The sequence below is a fragment of the Peromyscus maniculatus genome, chromosome 7 (assembly GCF_049852395.1).
Source record: "Peromyscus maniculatus bairdii isolate BWxNUB_F1_BW_parent chromosome 7, HU_Pman_BW_mat_3.1, whole genome shotgun sequence".
NCBI classification, from domain to species: domain Eukaryota; kingdom Metazoa; phylum Chordata; class Mammalia; order Rodentia; family Cricetidae; genus Peromyscus; species Peromyscus maniculatus.
In genome coordinates this window covers 73,569,018-73,585,532 of record NC_134858.1, presented here as the reverse complement: position 1 = coordinate 73,585,532, position 16,515 = coordinate 73,569,018, and the positions used below count along the sequence as shown (strand labels likewise).

At 36.3% G+C, this 16,515-nt stretch overlaps 1 protein-coding gene across 2 annotated transcripts in view; it reads right to left on the bottom strand.

The window, feature by feature from the left end:
- Nucleotides 1-16,515, bottom strand: part of Hmgcll1 (3-hydroxy-3-methylglutaryl-CoA lyase like 1) — a 122,636-nt gene that overhangs the window by 71,093 nt on the left and 35,028 nt on the right. For both annotated transcript variants that reach the window (XM_006973739.4, XM_042281282.2), the window contains exons 2-3: nucleotides 7,617-7,697; nucleotides 7,306-7,413 (exon numbers count right to left, since the gene is read on the bottom strand). In XM_006973739.4, coding sequence (XP_006973801.1) covers nucleotides 7,306-7,413; nucleotides 7,617-7,697 — 189 coding nt within the window. The remainder of the gene's footprint in view (nucleotides 1-7,305; nucleotides 7,414-7,616; nucleotides 7,698-16,515) is intronic.

The following is a 16,515-nucleotide window of genomic DNA, read 5'->3' as shown; positions in this document are numbered from 1 at the left end:
CCACACACAGAGAGAGATGGTGAAGTACTCTCAGAGGAGTGATTCTCAGCCTTTATTCACTCCTTTCTCGTTTGGGCTATGTGTTCAGACACAGGTATAGGGAAGTGTTGGATTCTTGCGCAATAGATGTGGTTATGAAGGTCATGCCTACAATGTGCCTTCACTAGCTTCTCCCCCTTGTCTGCCTTAACCTAAGCAGGTAAGAAAGAACCATTGACAGGCTGTGGAGGCAATTCAGGGGGTTTAGATCGCAGCCTTTGTTCCTCTGTTGACTGCGTTTATTTTTTAATCACTATAGTTATTTCTAGATCAGTTTTTAAAATAGAAGTGCAACACCTGAAAAATGATGATCCCAGTGATATTTCTTTTCTCAGTTATCTTCCAGAAAACCACACTTCAATTCAAAAAAAGGATGGTGTCTTTCTTCCTTCTTTGAAACTAGATGGGCTTTGGAACTGTCTCAAAGGTTATACCAAATCAATGCTACATAGATTACAAGCTGAGCTATAAAATGCATATCACTTGTGAGCTGCTAAGATTCATCTTAGATGTCTAAAAGGACCACATTGTGAAGGACCTTGGAGAGAGTTCTGAAAATACTTAAGGAGTGAGCAGTGCCCAGCCAGTCCCAACAGCCTCAGCCACCTGTGCCCTCAAGCTCTGCTCTATCCACCATATCCTCTACCTCACTACTAGTCCCTATGATGTCTCTGAATGCCTAATATAGTCTTAACTGAGTTGTTTATGATTCAAAGACATAAGCAAAACCAAATACTATTGTTATTATTTTAAGTCACTAAACTTATGGAATATTTCTTATGCACACAATGAAAACCTGTCCAATTCATCTGTCAGGGAGAGGTGGTAATTACAAGTGTTTGAGTACATGCATGCAGACACATTTGCACACACACATTATATGCCACAGGGTACACATTCAGTGAAAAAACATACTGGATCCATTAAAGCAGTCTACAGGGTCTGTGGCTTGTGTGTTCAATACTAGAAACAGAGTAAGAAGGCAGAAAGCACATATTGTCTTCAATTTTCGTGAAGGGCTAGCATCATACCTTTCTAGGTAAAGGTACTCTTAAAACACCAGGAAATGGTGCTAAGATCATCACAATTCTCATAACATATTTAATCTCAATAGCCAAGTAATATAATTTATATTATTATCATTTATTATATATTATATTATATATATTATATAAATTATTATTAAATAAATATATAATATATATATTATATAAATTATTATTTATATATATCATTATATCAATTATCATCTTCACTCCTACCCACAGGTAAATATTGATGACACCAATGTATTTGACAAGTAAGAAAACCAATATGCTCATGTAAGTTGAGAAACAAAGCAATATAATCATTTAGGTTATGCCTCTAAAGAAAATATAGCACTGGATCTCTCGGTAGCAATCTTTTTTTAGGAAATATGATTAATGTGAATATCTGGAATGCCATCTTAGAGGAGAAAAGAAAATAAGACTATCTCAGTGGATATTCTTGGAGATTGAAATGTTTGGTTCCTAAAGCTGTTTGAAGTTATTAAATGAATCTATCTCTACTACAAAAACTTTTGTCGTAGGTGCTGAGTATGAGAACGATGGAGAATTACAGGTCATAACGTGGCTTTGACTTCCATGTAAGCATCTAACAGCACAATGCTAAGCACAGAAGTTTGTAATCCATGTAATTGTCCTTTGTGGAAACTTTGGGTTAAGCATTTCTTTCCTGTAGACTGTCAGTCTATGCTTTGGGGTAATACCAGGGAGTCCTTGGTTAAACTAAGGAGTCCTGGGTAATAGGGTAAATAGGGTAACACCAAGAAATAGGAAGTATGGCCTTGGTTAATTTGGCCAGGATTCCCTTTATGGAAAGGACAGAGGCCAGTATATAATAGACCATAAGTAGGGTGGACATCCTTTCATTGGAATTATCCAAAGACATTTCTGTTGCCTGGATACATAACTATGTCTCATAAACCAGCAATTTGGAGGCATCCTGTCCCCCTCTCTCCCTCTTTCCCTCCCTACCTCATCCTTTCTCTCTCAACTTTACAAAATTATTGTCTCCCTACTATTTACACTCCATAAAAAGAACAGAGTCACAAAGACTAAGGCAGACCAGATACAAAAGATGTGGTCTCTTATATTTCATAAATGCAAATTTAAACCTGGTATGTCAATCTAGTAAACATTCCTTCATTTCAGTAAATAATGAATTGTCCTCCACAGTAGAAAGAGCATATGGGAAAGGCTATAGAGATCTTCTAGTTAACAGGTACCTTGACCTTACTTTTAAGTGTTAAAGTGACTTGTAAAAAAATAACTCTACAGTCTTTTATGTATAATTTTTTCTACTCTCATAAAGAAAAATGCACTTCTATCCCTTTTGGGAAGACTTGTTATCTATTTATTCCAATAGGTAAAACCTTCATCAGGGACAAATAATATTTATAACTGATCCATTTCATATAATATGTATATAAATACAGTGTTCCATACCTAATTTATTCTTATTTTCAAAATAGCATTAATTTTAATCATTCATATGAATAAAAATACAGATCAAAAGAGAAAGTTAATTACTAACACAAAAATTTAGTTCACTTTAAAAATTACGATAGTTGCAATAATTTAAATAGCTTACTATTAACAGACACATTCCAAAGTTGCAGGAAATCTGTTTTTAATGTGTTTTCTTTCTCATGCTATTGTGTGTTCCATCTAAGTGAGGGGTTACCTGGACTAATTTCAAATATTCTTATATTACATGTCACTCTAAGGAAACCTTTTTTCAGATAAGTTATAAAGAACATGTATTTCTTAATGGCAGGCATTTTATCATCTGCGATCATTTAAATTATAGGTGTAGGATCCTGTTTTATATGGCACCCTGCTACCGCAGAACTTTTCTTTAAGCTATTTGAGTTAGCAGCTTCTGCCAAACAAAACAGTAGGGGGGAAACTGTAAAAAAAAAAAAAAAAAGCTTTAAAATGCTAAAAAAAGGAAATAAGTGAACAAGCAGCAATCTAAACATAAACTGGAGAACTATTCCCATGACCGACGTCTGATACAGAATCGGCTCCAGGGAAACATAGAACTCACAGACTACCAAGAGGAGCCACAGACATGGTCTTTAGAAGCATAAATCACTTTAGATAACATATAAGGAGTTGCTATACCAAAATTTATTATATATCAAACTCAGACATTATTTTAAAGGTCTCCCCTACATGATGTTCTTCTAAAATAAGAATGGAAGAATTTAAAAAGAAAAGTTTTCAAATGTAACTTCAGAGAAATCTAGGGCAGCCACACAATGATGGCCAAAGTACAAAAAAAAAATGGGTTCTCCATAAGGCTTCCTTTCGAGAAACAGTTTACATGTAGTGTAATGTACGGCATGGCTAGTGTGACTGAGAAAATCTGTAATATTTGTTTTTGATTCAGGCACACTGCTCTTTTGTGGCTATATGATTTATTTAAATCACTTTTTTCTTAAGATGCATTTAACCAGATGAGGCTTAAAATAAACACACATATTAATAGAGTCATGATGGAGAATATCATTGAACACTAGTCAGAAGGTAGGCCCTGTGAGCATGCACACACAAGGACCATTGATACGACTGATGCTCTGCGGCTACCCACAACCATCCTGGGCTACAGGCATCTGTTCTAGGATTTCTAATGTTCAGAGAGGTAAAGTCACTTATTCAAATACATGGTACACCCTGAATAAGGGCACAATTCTAGAACTATCTCTCCTCAACATAGATGTCTTCGGGAGGTGTGTAAGATATTTCAGTCACTTATTTAGTATTACTTTGAGCTTAAAATAGGCCCATTAATTTTCAATGGGCTAATCCCAATTCAAAGGACCAAACACAGGATAAAGTCTATCACTTTATATTCCCATCATGTGTATTTATTTAACAAGGCCAGGAGGCACGATCCAGTTCCTACTTATAGGAAAACTGTATTTCTTTTCCTTTTGTCCATATTTTCTTATCATTAGCTAAAAGAGTAAGTGTGGCCTTTTAGAAATTGTTCTAGCTTTACTCTTTCAGATGTCTGTGAGCATTACAGGTGGATCTAAAGGACGTCTATCAATTTCTATTATCATATAATAGTAGTAACATGAAGCTATGACCATTATCGTATGAGAAGAATATTTTGTATGCAACTTTTTTAAATCACTGGGAAATTAAATAATCTTGAATATAACAAGATTTAGTATCTGAAATGAAATTTTAGTTAGAATTTATTTTTAATATTAGCAAGACCTAAAACAAATTTTATAACTATGCCAGTGTGTCCTATCTCTTTCTAGCCATAATAAAATATGTGAAAGAGCATGGAATGAGCCACAAACAGATCAACTTCAATTCTTAAAGATGATGAAAAATTCTTGCACCCCTTCTTAAAATCAATGACAGCTAGTGAAATATAGTTGCTTCTCAAAATAATCAAGGAAGTGTATTTATATCAAGTAATGTGTTTTCCTAAGGAAGATAGCTGTATACTTAATTATATAATGACAGATTTATAGATAAAAGACAGGGCCAGTTGCCTACACAGATAACTGAAGATAATAAGTTACAGTTCTTTCAAGCTGACTGATTCACAGTAAATTACTGTATATCGATCTACTTACTATGGCCCAAGCACTGAGGATGATGAACTGAAGAGACACAGACATTATTTTCAAGACACAGTATGAATAGAAATTAACAGCAATTTATAAATATATAAAGAGTTTATGATTATAAGCTGCAATCGTGAGATGAAGAAAAATCACTACCTGATAAGAAATGAGAGTAAGTCAGTAAAGAGTGAGTTATTACTGATTGCATGGTGTTTTCTATTACATCAAACGCATTGCAACTGAAAGGATTCGTTGTTTTCGCTGTTTTACATCATCCTGTTAGAATTGCAAAAAATTACAGAAATTGAGAGGTAAGTAAGCAAATATATGTGTAAAGTGCCTTGTATAAAGGTACCCATGTCTAAAAGCCAGGAAAATAAGAACATGAATCAGTTCAGATTAGCAAGAGTTTCATCAAAGTGAATTGCATTAATGGAGCTCATAGTGGAAAGGAAAACTGGGGTCACATATACAAAGACTTGAATGTGTATTTTCCAGGAATTTTTAATGGGAAAGGAATTTTTAAAGAGTTAGAATGTGTTTGTTAGAGCTAATATTCCTAGAAGCCTATTTTGGTCACTATAAGTAAGATGTATAAGGAAGGAAGAAATAATGCCTATGTATTCCATGTGAGGGAGTGTAATATCCTGTGGTTTTGTGGGTCGCTAGTATGTCTGTGGAACTGAAAAGGAACATAAATATAGAATATAATAGAGATTAACTTCTTTTTTTTTTTTTTTTTTTTGGTTTTTTTTTTTTTTTTGGTTTTTGGTTTTTCGAGACAGGGTTTCTCTGTGTAGCTTTGTGCCTTTCCTGGAGCTCACTTGGTAGCCCAGGCTGGCCTCGAACTCACAGAGATCCGCCTGGCTCTGCCTCCCGAGTGCTGGGATTAAAGGCGTGCGCCACCAACGCCCGGCTGAGATTAACTTCTTACACATTTATTTGTATGTGGGTTTGTGTGTGTGTGTGTGTGTGTGTGTGTGTGTGTGTGTATGCATGTGTATACACATGTAGGTGTGAGTATGCTGTAATGTGCAGGAGTTAGTTCTCTCCTTTAACAATGTGGGTTCTGGGGATTGAACTCAGGTTCTCAGGCTTGGTGCAAAGTCCCCTTATACACTTAGCCATCTTACCAGCCCCAGAGACATTTTAGGAGCTTTTCTTCTGTTTTTATTTTTTATTTTACTATGAATATTTGTACCATCTCCCTCCCAGTTTCCTTGTATTAGTACTAACATGATCATATTTGGAATGGAGTCCTCTAAACAGTATCTACATCATCGTGAAAGAGCCCCAACAATGGGATAATGCTCTTGTAAGAGGAGATAGGAAATAATTCCTACTCTTCTGTCTGCTATATAAAGATATAATGTAAGGATGAAGATGTGAAAACTAGAAGGCAAGACTTCACAGACAATAGAACTGTTAGCATCCTGATCTCGGGTTTCTCAGACGCTAGAATAGATGTCTCGCATCTGAACCTCCTTTGTATTCGTTTACTGTAGCCATAACTAAACAAGACAGTAACTGATTAGGTACAGAAAGCAACTCCTTGGAGAATCAAGCACAAGATTCTGAGGGGAAAATCTTGTTATGTATAAAGTAGTGTGTGGTAGTAGTGAGCATAGGTTTGAATACAATGAGTTTGGGGTGTCAATTTTCCATCCAATTGAAGTGTATCAGAAAACTAAGTCTTTTCTTCCTCAATGAAGCAACTGCAGGTATCAGAAGCACAGGAAGGGGAGAGAGTGTAGGCAGGGAAAAAAACATGAAAAGCAGAGTGTCAAAGGGATCAAACTTTAGCAGGCATGAAGAAGTATCACAGATAAAGGAAAGAGAATGATATGAAATCAGCTGAATAAAGAAAACAGAGAATAATGGAGATTGTGGGAATGAGATCAAAAGAAATCAATGCAATGAAGTCCAGGGGGAAAGTTGTTGATCAGGGTGTTGTAATGACCCTGGGTTAGGAAGGATGAGACCACAATGGCTGCTAATTACTAATTACGCCTCAAAAACTCTAGTCAAGACTCAGGATTGGTAAGTTTTGTTAAATGTCTGAAATTCTGGATAGAACTATAGCATCTTTTCATTTTTAATGAGGAAATTGTAAATGATTTATCTCTTCTTTTGTGTGTCTCCCACTTTACATGTCAGCAAATATGAGTGATAAAAGAAGCAAAACTTATCTTTATATCACTCGTCTCTTAATGTGAAGTTCTATCACACTTGAAGACACTCGGGTTAGTTGAAATGAGTCATAAATAGTGAATCCAAGGCAAGCCCCAAAGTTGATATTTAAGAGCTTTAACCTATATTTGTTCTTTTGGATATGTTTTACATAGTGTTAGCATATGGTTACAGGTTATTTTTTAAATAGCTTAATATTATATTAATTCTTAGAGAACTTGAAGATTCAATTCATATATCAAAGGTTTTCCAAATCCTGGTAGAAATAAACTAATAATTTATAATATATGGAAATTGTTATATAAATTACATTTGGTTTTGAATACACATACACACATATATATACATATATATACACACACACACATATATATATATAATATATCACAGTGCCCACTAAACTTAAACATGTTAAATTATATAATTATAAATTGAAATACCTGTGGTACCCATCTGGAGGACACAAAACTGGTTACTTCTATTACAGACAAGCCAGTTTGGGAAAGTTGATTGATGAATTCAATTTTTATATCTGTAGGAACTATAACCTAAAAAAAAATCATAAAATATATTGTATAAGTGAATTACATAAGACCTATTGATGCACAAAATATTACTTCCTAATTAAAAGCAAATACAATATGATTTAAAAATTGAAATAACAACTACACACAAATATTGTCTAAAGTATAAAACCTGCATTCCATTAAAATTTTAAGGAATTCACCATGGAAAGCTAATATAAACCTACCTTTTCATTCTGCAGTCCATCTCTAGGTCCAACTTCTACTATCTTCACATATTCTGGGAGTCCAGATAACTGGGAGACCTCCTGAAATGCAAGGCATGAGTGTATAAGAAAAAGAGACTACTTGGATTGTCACTCTGTTTGTAGTGGTTGGAATGAGAATGTCGCTCATAGGCTTGAATATTGAAAACACTTGCTCCTGGGTTGGTGGCACTGTTTTGGGAGGTTTGGGAGATGTAACCTTGCTGGAGGAAGCTGTTACTAACGTCTGGCTTTGGGGATTCAGAGTCTCACTCTACATTCAGTTCTCTCTTTGTCTCAGGCCCTGGCCCCATTCCTGCTGCTTGCTGTGGGACATCATGACGGAATATTAACCATCTCAAAGCGGCAGTATTCTTAGGTTGTGGTGTTTTACTGCAGCAATAGAAAGATAGAAAAGGTAACTAATACAGTAGTTGGTAACAGAGAGTGGGCCATTGCTGTGAAGAATCTGACCATCCATTTTGTTGCTGTGTTTGAGGAATGTGTAAGACTTTGGGACTTGGGACTAGAAAAGTGGTTAAATGTTGAATGTAGCGATTAAAGCACTCTTCTAGTAGGAGTCTAAAAGACAGTCCTGAGCGCAGAACAAATTGTAGAGGCCTGCCTCAAGAGGTTTCAGAGGGAAGCAAAGCCTTTTACCAGCAACTGGGCTAGAGGCCATTTGTGTGATATTTTGGCAAAGAATCTGGCTGCCTTTTGCCTGTGTACTAAGAATTTAACTGAGGCTAAATTAAAAAGCAATGGGCTAACTTTTTGTCAGAGGGAATTTCAAGACACTATGACATTGAATTCATGCCACGACTGATACTGATCATGTTTATGCAGGTCTGCAATGAAATAAGAACAAATGGACAGAAAGAAATACAAAATGTACAGTTTGGAGAGAGGAAAGGAGTACTGGGAAGCTTAATGTTACAGCCAAGGCATGTGCTGGAAAAGCGGTTGTGATTGTGAAGGGGATTATGCTGTGAGAAAGACTTCCCACTCTGCACCAGAGTAAAGGGAAGGGTGCCTTTAGGGAAAGACCTCACCCAGCTAAGCTTCCAACTAGTTTAAGAAAGCCTGGAGCCTTTTCTGAAAGCATCTGAATAAAATGTGCTGCTGCTAGTGTGATTCAGGGGGCTAGGGTCCATCCCAAGCTGGCAGCCTAAATTGGCAGTGTTGTCCACATGGTTTTGGCTTTAGAGACATAAAGGATGAAAAAAATGAAGAAGTCTTGGATTCTTCCTCTGTGGTTTCAGAGACCCACTGAGGCCAGGCAGTGCATGGCAGGAGAGTCCCTTCATGGAGGTCTTTAGAGAGCCATATGCTTGGAGAGGCCACTGCATGAAGTTGTGAAAGTAAAGCCTGAGTTGCAATGAAGACCCCAAAATGTTGTAGATTTCAGAGCCATGGCATATCTGCCAAGAACAATTGCAAACAGGGAGTGGAACTATCCCAAGTGAGATATATGTCGCAGGCAGCCAAACCTGAGGAGCAAGACCATCTAAGCCGTTAGACACCAGACAAAACTTTGGATTCCTCAACAGTATTATACTATATGGAGACTTTTGGCACTGGACTAAATACACTTGAATTATGATACAGTCATGGACCCATGGTGGTCAGGGAGTGAAAAGTCATGGTTTAAATGAGAATTTTCCCCACTGGCTCAGGTATTTGAACGCTTGATCCCAGTTGGTGGTGATGTTTAAGAAAGTTTAGGAGATGTGACCTTGCTGGAGAAAATATGTCACTGAGGACAGGTTTTGTCCAGTTTGCTCTCTTTGTTTCTTGCTTGTAATTGAGGATATGAGCCCTCAGTTTCCTGTTCCTGACTCTCTGCCTGCTTCTTGCTGCTAGATTTTCCACCATGATGGACTCTTCCTCCATTGGAACTGTAAACCTGAAGAAACTCTTCCTTCTATTAGTTCCTTGACCATGATGTTTTCTCACAGCAACAGAAGAGTAACTAATACACTAGTTTATTTCTGAAGTTAATTAATTACACTCTGTTAAATAAATTCTCACTCCACAAAGTTAAAACAATAAGAAATCAATAAGTTATAATCCTGATATATCATTTATACTATTTGCAACATTGAAATAATCATTTATTATAACTTCATGATAGATATTATGATTGAAATTCCAAAAGTCAATTTCTTTTAAATAAATCAATTCATTATTAAAAATAATTTTAAAAATCCTTGTAAATTAATCATCTTTTAGACATTAATATCCACAATAAAGAATTCAAAGTAATCCAGAGTGTCTGGAGGAAACAGCGTAAAAACGTTAAACACCAAAAGTAAATTAGTCAATATGTGGCAGAACTTAACACTTCTCAAAGTCAGAAGCATAAATGTTCAATAAATATAAGGGAAAAAAACTGCCCAACAATCATAGCAATCTTAACCACAAGGAAAAGTCTAATTAAAACAAACAGTACCTCATTTCCATCTTACCTGAGTCAGAATGGCTGTCAAGATAAAAACAGGTTTGGGCATGGATGCAGGAAAATAAGAAACATTTATGTACTATTTGGTGGAATGTAAGTTAGTCCAGACACTATGGAAAAAATATAGTGGTTTACTAAAAGTCTAAACATATAACTACCATATGGTCTGGCTAAACCACTCCTGAATACATACCCAAACAAATCATTGCCAGCTCACAATATAAATACCTACATAGCCATGCATATTGTGGCTGGGACTATTTAGAAGAGTCAAGTCGGAAAATCAGTCTAGGTGATTGATGGATGGAAATAGAAAATGTGATCTGTGTATTTTATCCATCCATAAAGAAAAACATGCTATTTTCAGGAAAATACATGGAAATGTCTGTCATCATGCTATGCCAAATAAGCCAGTTTCACAAAGATAAATATCATTCTTCCTGTGAATTTACTGGTGGAGGAGATAAAAATGGTGACACTATGAGAGATATAAAAGAAGAAGGCGGGATAAAAAGAATAATGAATATATGAAGAGACTCCAATCCAAACACATTATATATACATATAGAAATGTTATAACAAACCCATTACATTGTACAGTTAGTATGCATTACTTTAAGAATAGATTTTTTTGTAATAACAGACTTCTGCCACAAAGGGTCAAGCAAGAAGCCACTACTATCCCCTGAATTTGAATGTGGGTTTAGCATCTTGATTGTACATAGATCACTGAGGCTAAGGAGGGAAGAAAGAGTGCTCTCTGCTTCTTTTCCTCCTCATACATCAGAGTTCCCAATAAATGCTGCTTACTGGCATTCACTCTCCAAATAGGACCCACAGCTCCTAACTGCCTAGCCTGCCCTACTTTTCCTCTGTAGCTGAGACAGAGAATGATTTGGATTCTGCAATCTCTGGTCCTATAGACTTAGTTTAGAAGATGTATTAATTATATTAGACAATAATCAATAAGATATACTAATAAGCATATTAGAAGATATAAATATGATTAATTAAAAAGTTAACATTAGCCGGGCGTGGTGGCGCACGCCTTTAATCCCAGCACTCGGGAGGCAGAGCCAGGCGGATCTTTGTGAGTTCGAGGCCAGCCTGGGCTACCAAGTGAGCTCCAGGAAAGGCGCAAAGCTACACAGAGAAACCCTGTCTCGAAAAAACCAAAAAAAAAAAAAAAAAAAAAAAAAAAGTTAACATTAAATAAGAAAAATTAGGCTTTACAAATTTCATATAAAGTTTAAATGAGATATAAGCTACATCTTTCAAACAATATAAACATCCTAACTTGGTATTTCTGAGCTGAGTGTGGATAACTCATCATGTCTTCAAATGAGCAGATAAACTCAACTTAGACACTCCGGACCTGAACTTCTAAGTATTTGGGGGGGGGGGTTGTTTTGTTTTGTTTTGTCAAATACATTGCACTCGGATTGACCAATTTATACAGTTGATTCTGTCCTTGGGATAACACATATATTCATGGGAAAGGTGGCTATTTAAAAATGATTTGAGAATTTAATAGATGAGTACACTGTAATTAGATCATTTCTACCCCTTCTTTTCCTCTGTCCACCTCCTTCTACTCCTCCACTTCCTCTTGATTCATGACCTCTTCTGCTCTAATTATAGTTATTATACACATTTCTAGCATATGTACATGTATGAACACAACCTACTGGCTTAATTAGTGTTGCCCACATGTACAAATGTCTAGAGTTAACCATGCTGAATAGGGGGCTCTTCCGTGAAGAAAAGTGATTCACCCTCAGCATCTACTGATTCCCTGCAGCCTTGTGAAATTTTGTTCCACCCATGTTGACTGATATAGTTATTGCAGGTCTTGTGTAGGTGACCATAATGTTGAAATTACATGGATTCAATGTCCTTGTCATGTCCAGAATACAGTAGATCATAAGAGCCACCTAATACTCAGCCTCTAACAATTTTTATGCTCCTTCTTCAATGTAATTTGAGCTTTAAGTGTATGGGTTGTGCTATAGATGTCCCTTTTGGGGGCTGGTCACTATGGCCACTTATTCCCTGTCTTTTGACTAAATAAAGATCTCTGTAATAGTCTCTGCATTCTGCAAAAAGAAGCATCTTTTATGTGGAGTGTAGGCTGTACCACCTATGGCTATGAGTATAAGAACTGAGAATGTAGTTAGAGCTTATAATGGTTTGGGAAAGTGGCAGGAGTCCTCTAGGGTCTATAACCTGTCCAGCCAGTGGTTCTTGGCTAGGTTTACAATACCATAAATATGTTCCCTCCTACTTAGAAGGCCTTAGATTTAATTAAACAGCTCTGGTTACCCCAGGATATAAATGTCACTATTGCACATTGGGGTTATCTTTCCAGTCCAGTTGAAATGACTATTTTTGATGCAGGCCCGTGTGTGTATGTGTGTGTGTGTGTGTGTGTGTGTGTGTGTGTGTGTGTGTGCCTGCACATGTTACAAGGAAAGATGGTTACTGTCTTATTTGCATCCAAAGTTATAACTGGCTTGGTTAACATTCTGCGCTAATTTCCTGAAAGAATCCAGATGATCCCTGATACAATTCTAGCAGACCATCTTTGACAATGTCTGCAAAACTACAATTAATTAATAAAAAGATGCCAAGGAAAGAAAAGAATTCTCATTTCTGCATCTTCTTCTCTGGTTGGGAGGAATGGAATTAACTTAGGAGGGTGAGGGCTGAGAGGGTAGCACAGGATCCTCAGTTTTGGGTTCAGTTCTGGGATGACAATATGAAATCATGCCTAATGATGGAGTGGTAATAATTTGACCAAGAAGTAAGAGGTATGGCATGAACAGATGGAGTAAGGGAAGACACTCCCTTCTTTTTATTAACTCTCGTCCTCAAATGGAAGAAATGAGACCAGAACAAAATCAAAACCAGGCGATCGTAAATGTGATCTCATTATCATTGTTTCCACTGGATTTTCATCATGAATTATCTTCCAGGATACATGGACAAAGAGTACTGCTTTATTAAAGGGGACTGTTTACCCAAGGAAAAAACACAGTGTTTTAAAGATGACAATTATATGCCATGTACAACTAAGGACCTGGGTAATTTCCTTTGTGCCAGTGTGATTTGGTTGCCACTATTTACCAGTATATGAATAAAATCAAAAGTAATGACCATTTCAGTCAAATCAGAGTACCTGCTTATTGAATGTGCTTTTTTCACGTTCTTCTTGAATCTAACTCACTATTTAGTCTTTCTAGCCAGCTCTAATTAAGCCAATGATGGAGCAATTCCCCAATGCCGTCAACATTGCACACAGACCTTATGTCATAAGCTGTGTTAAGAGATAAGCAGTTACAAATGGACAAGTCAAATAGAAGCAGTAAGAAAGAAAGAAGGTAAAATATAATGTGTGATGGGTCATCTAAAGACCAGCAAGCTCTCGAGGTGAGACAATGAGTAACGTTCATTTAAATCCTTGAATTCTAAATACTTGTAAATTTATATCAATTATTCTATGAGGTTTTGTCTGCATATTTATAAAGCCTCCTAGAAAGCCAACACATAGGGAGATTGCTAGGGAGAGTCTAAAGATTGCCAAGAGTGGGCTTTTCTATTACACATATTCAAGGAATACATATTAAAGTTGAAAGATGAATGAGACACTGGAGACCACAAATGTATGTCTGCACAGGAAGTGGGTTGCCTTCCTGGAACCTCACTTGGAGAGCCTCAACATTCCATGATATGTAGTGAGAATTACCTATATTTTTCCAATACCATCTGTTAAACCAGCATTATTGAAAAGATCACCCTAAGAAAGACCTTACTTCCTAAACATGTTAGCATGCAAGGGGCCGATGAATAATCCTTTCCCAATGTGTACTAATTCCAACAAGTTAACTTCTTCAACTATAGTTTTCATTATCTGTCATTCTGTTTACCATGTACTTGGGAACTCTTCAGATAGAAGTATAGTAATTTCATTTGTATGAGCCAATAACACCTTATAAATCTCTATTTTAAAATATACCTGCAAGTCCTTTTTTGCTTACCTGTTCAGAGCCGACATATTAACAATTGATCTAATTTAAAATAACAAAACAAAACTGAAAGTGTTGCTGAATTAAGTCATTCCTAAAATTTGGAAAAGTAAAATTGGCATTTCAATTAGCCAACACATTAACCAACATTTTTATAGTTGTTGGATAGACGTAATGAACCATACAAACAAAAAATTCCTCACCATAACTTACCATGGCATGTGGCAAAAGGCTCTGCATGCTATGCTGGGGCAAGGGCTGGAGTGTACTTGTCATATACATGGAACATGGGAGAGTGAATGGATGATTAAAAAGTAACAGTGAATTGAGCCTTTTAAAAGTCACTTTACAGAAGTGAGCAAATAACAAAAGAAATATTATGTTAAATTTGCATGTTGCTTTAGTTTTCAAAGGAAATTTCCTATTTACTTTTCACCTATGAAGCTACACTATTAATTAAGCAGAACTGGAAAAGATTGGATGACCTAGGTTTAATTTGCTAATATCCCTGACTCCTACCCTAGTTTTCTTTAAGATGAGATTAAACATATCATCAATTATTCAGTTTTGGTTGAAAAATCAAATGAACCATTCTTTCATGTAGAACATGGGTGATCTGCTTGACTCACGTTTTCACTTACATATAAAATTAAACAAATGGGAGTCTTATACTGATGGGATTTCTCTGCAGCCTTTAGTGCATGTATAGGTGTGTGAATAGCATATGTGTTTTCTATCAGTAGTAATTGGTGGCTTTATACAGTCAATTCTCTTTATGGTCATAGGTACGATTACCTATGTTATTATCTGTCCTTTAGGCATTCATGTTTTCTCTACTAAACACCATCCATTTTAGAAATTTCTAAGATTTGTGTATGTTCCACTCATTTCATTCCTTCTTTTTATGGTGTTGCTTATTTATCTCTTTGTTTTTACATCCCGATCTGTTTTCCTTCCCTCCCTTCTTCACAGTTCCTCCTCTACCTCCTCCCTTTCCCCTCCTCCACTGTTTCTCTTCAGATACAGGCAGGCCTCCCATGGCTATCAGCCAGCCATGGTATATGAAGTTGCAGTAAGACTAGGCACCTCTTGTTCTATTAAGGCTGGTTGAGGCAATCGTAAAAATAATATGTTATTCTTTGAGAATTTCAGACAATGTATTTGTTCATATTCATACACCTCCAGGTTATCCCATAACAACCCTTATCTTGCTAACCACCTGTCTTTGGATTCCCCCTGCCCCAGTGGAGTTCAGTCTGAATAGTCTTTGTATATGTCTTTCCAGGTAGTGAAATATCCAGTTTCATAACATGCATTTTTAAAGAGAACAACTCTAACAGCCAAATCAAAAGTCATCACCATACATATGTGAGAAATCTGGACCTGAAAAACAGATTTTTCTTTTGAAATTAAATTATACCTCTTCAGAGGACATTAGAGATCACCTTTCAAAAAAAACTCTATTTTTTTATTCATCTAAATTATGTGCATGGTGCATTTTATGATAATGTCAAGCTATCCACATTCTATCTTTTTATTATTGAGTATTAATTCCTCTTTTCACCCAGTATAATCAGAAATATGTAAATCATTATCATTGATAATAATGTAGCCATCTATAGGAGCCTGCATGCCCCAGAATGATCCAAAGCTAATTCTATTTCTTGGGTGCCTCCACAGAAGGAAGGGCTCACTTAACAAAGCTGAGATCTAAAGAGCCTTTCTTCAGAATATCCATGTACCCAGGGTAGTTTGCAGCCAATCTTTGGCAATCTAATTAAAATGTATCTGTAACCAAAGAAATGAGGTGCTATAAAGGCACCTAAACCTCAATGGGCAATATTTCTTTATTTGTTAGTTCAGAATGTTAACAATGGTGCCCACTTACTTCTATTAATTTGTCAACAACCAGTGAAGAAGCAGGCATGCACAGAGACCTGCTTCCCAACAGCCTTTAGCTACAGTTTACCTGGAGGTTTCAAAGGAGGTTTAAAAGCGTGCACTCCTCTTTATTTGTATAGTCATAGAAAAGCATAAGGTAATTGAACAATGGTCACCTCTCACATACAGCAGATTATAGACCACAAGACGGATAATTTAAAATTGTGTATTAATTTAAAAAAGACAGAACTTAAGAGTCACCCTATGGCTCTTCAGGTAACAGAGCTTGCTGCCCAGTCTGAGGACTTGAGTCCATTCCCTGAAACACACACAAAGATAGAAGTGGCAGCTCCACAAAGTTGTACTCTGACCTCCACATGCAATCTGTGGCATGCATGGGCACAAAAATACACACATACATGAACACACACACACACACAATAATATTTTTTTAAATATGACTTGAACAATAAACATGTGGATGTATTTCTATTCATCATTTCATTATTGCTTC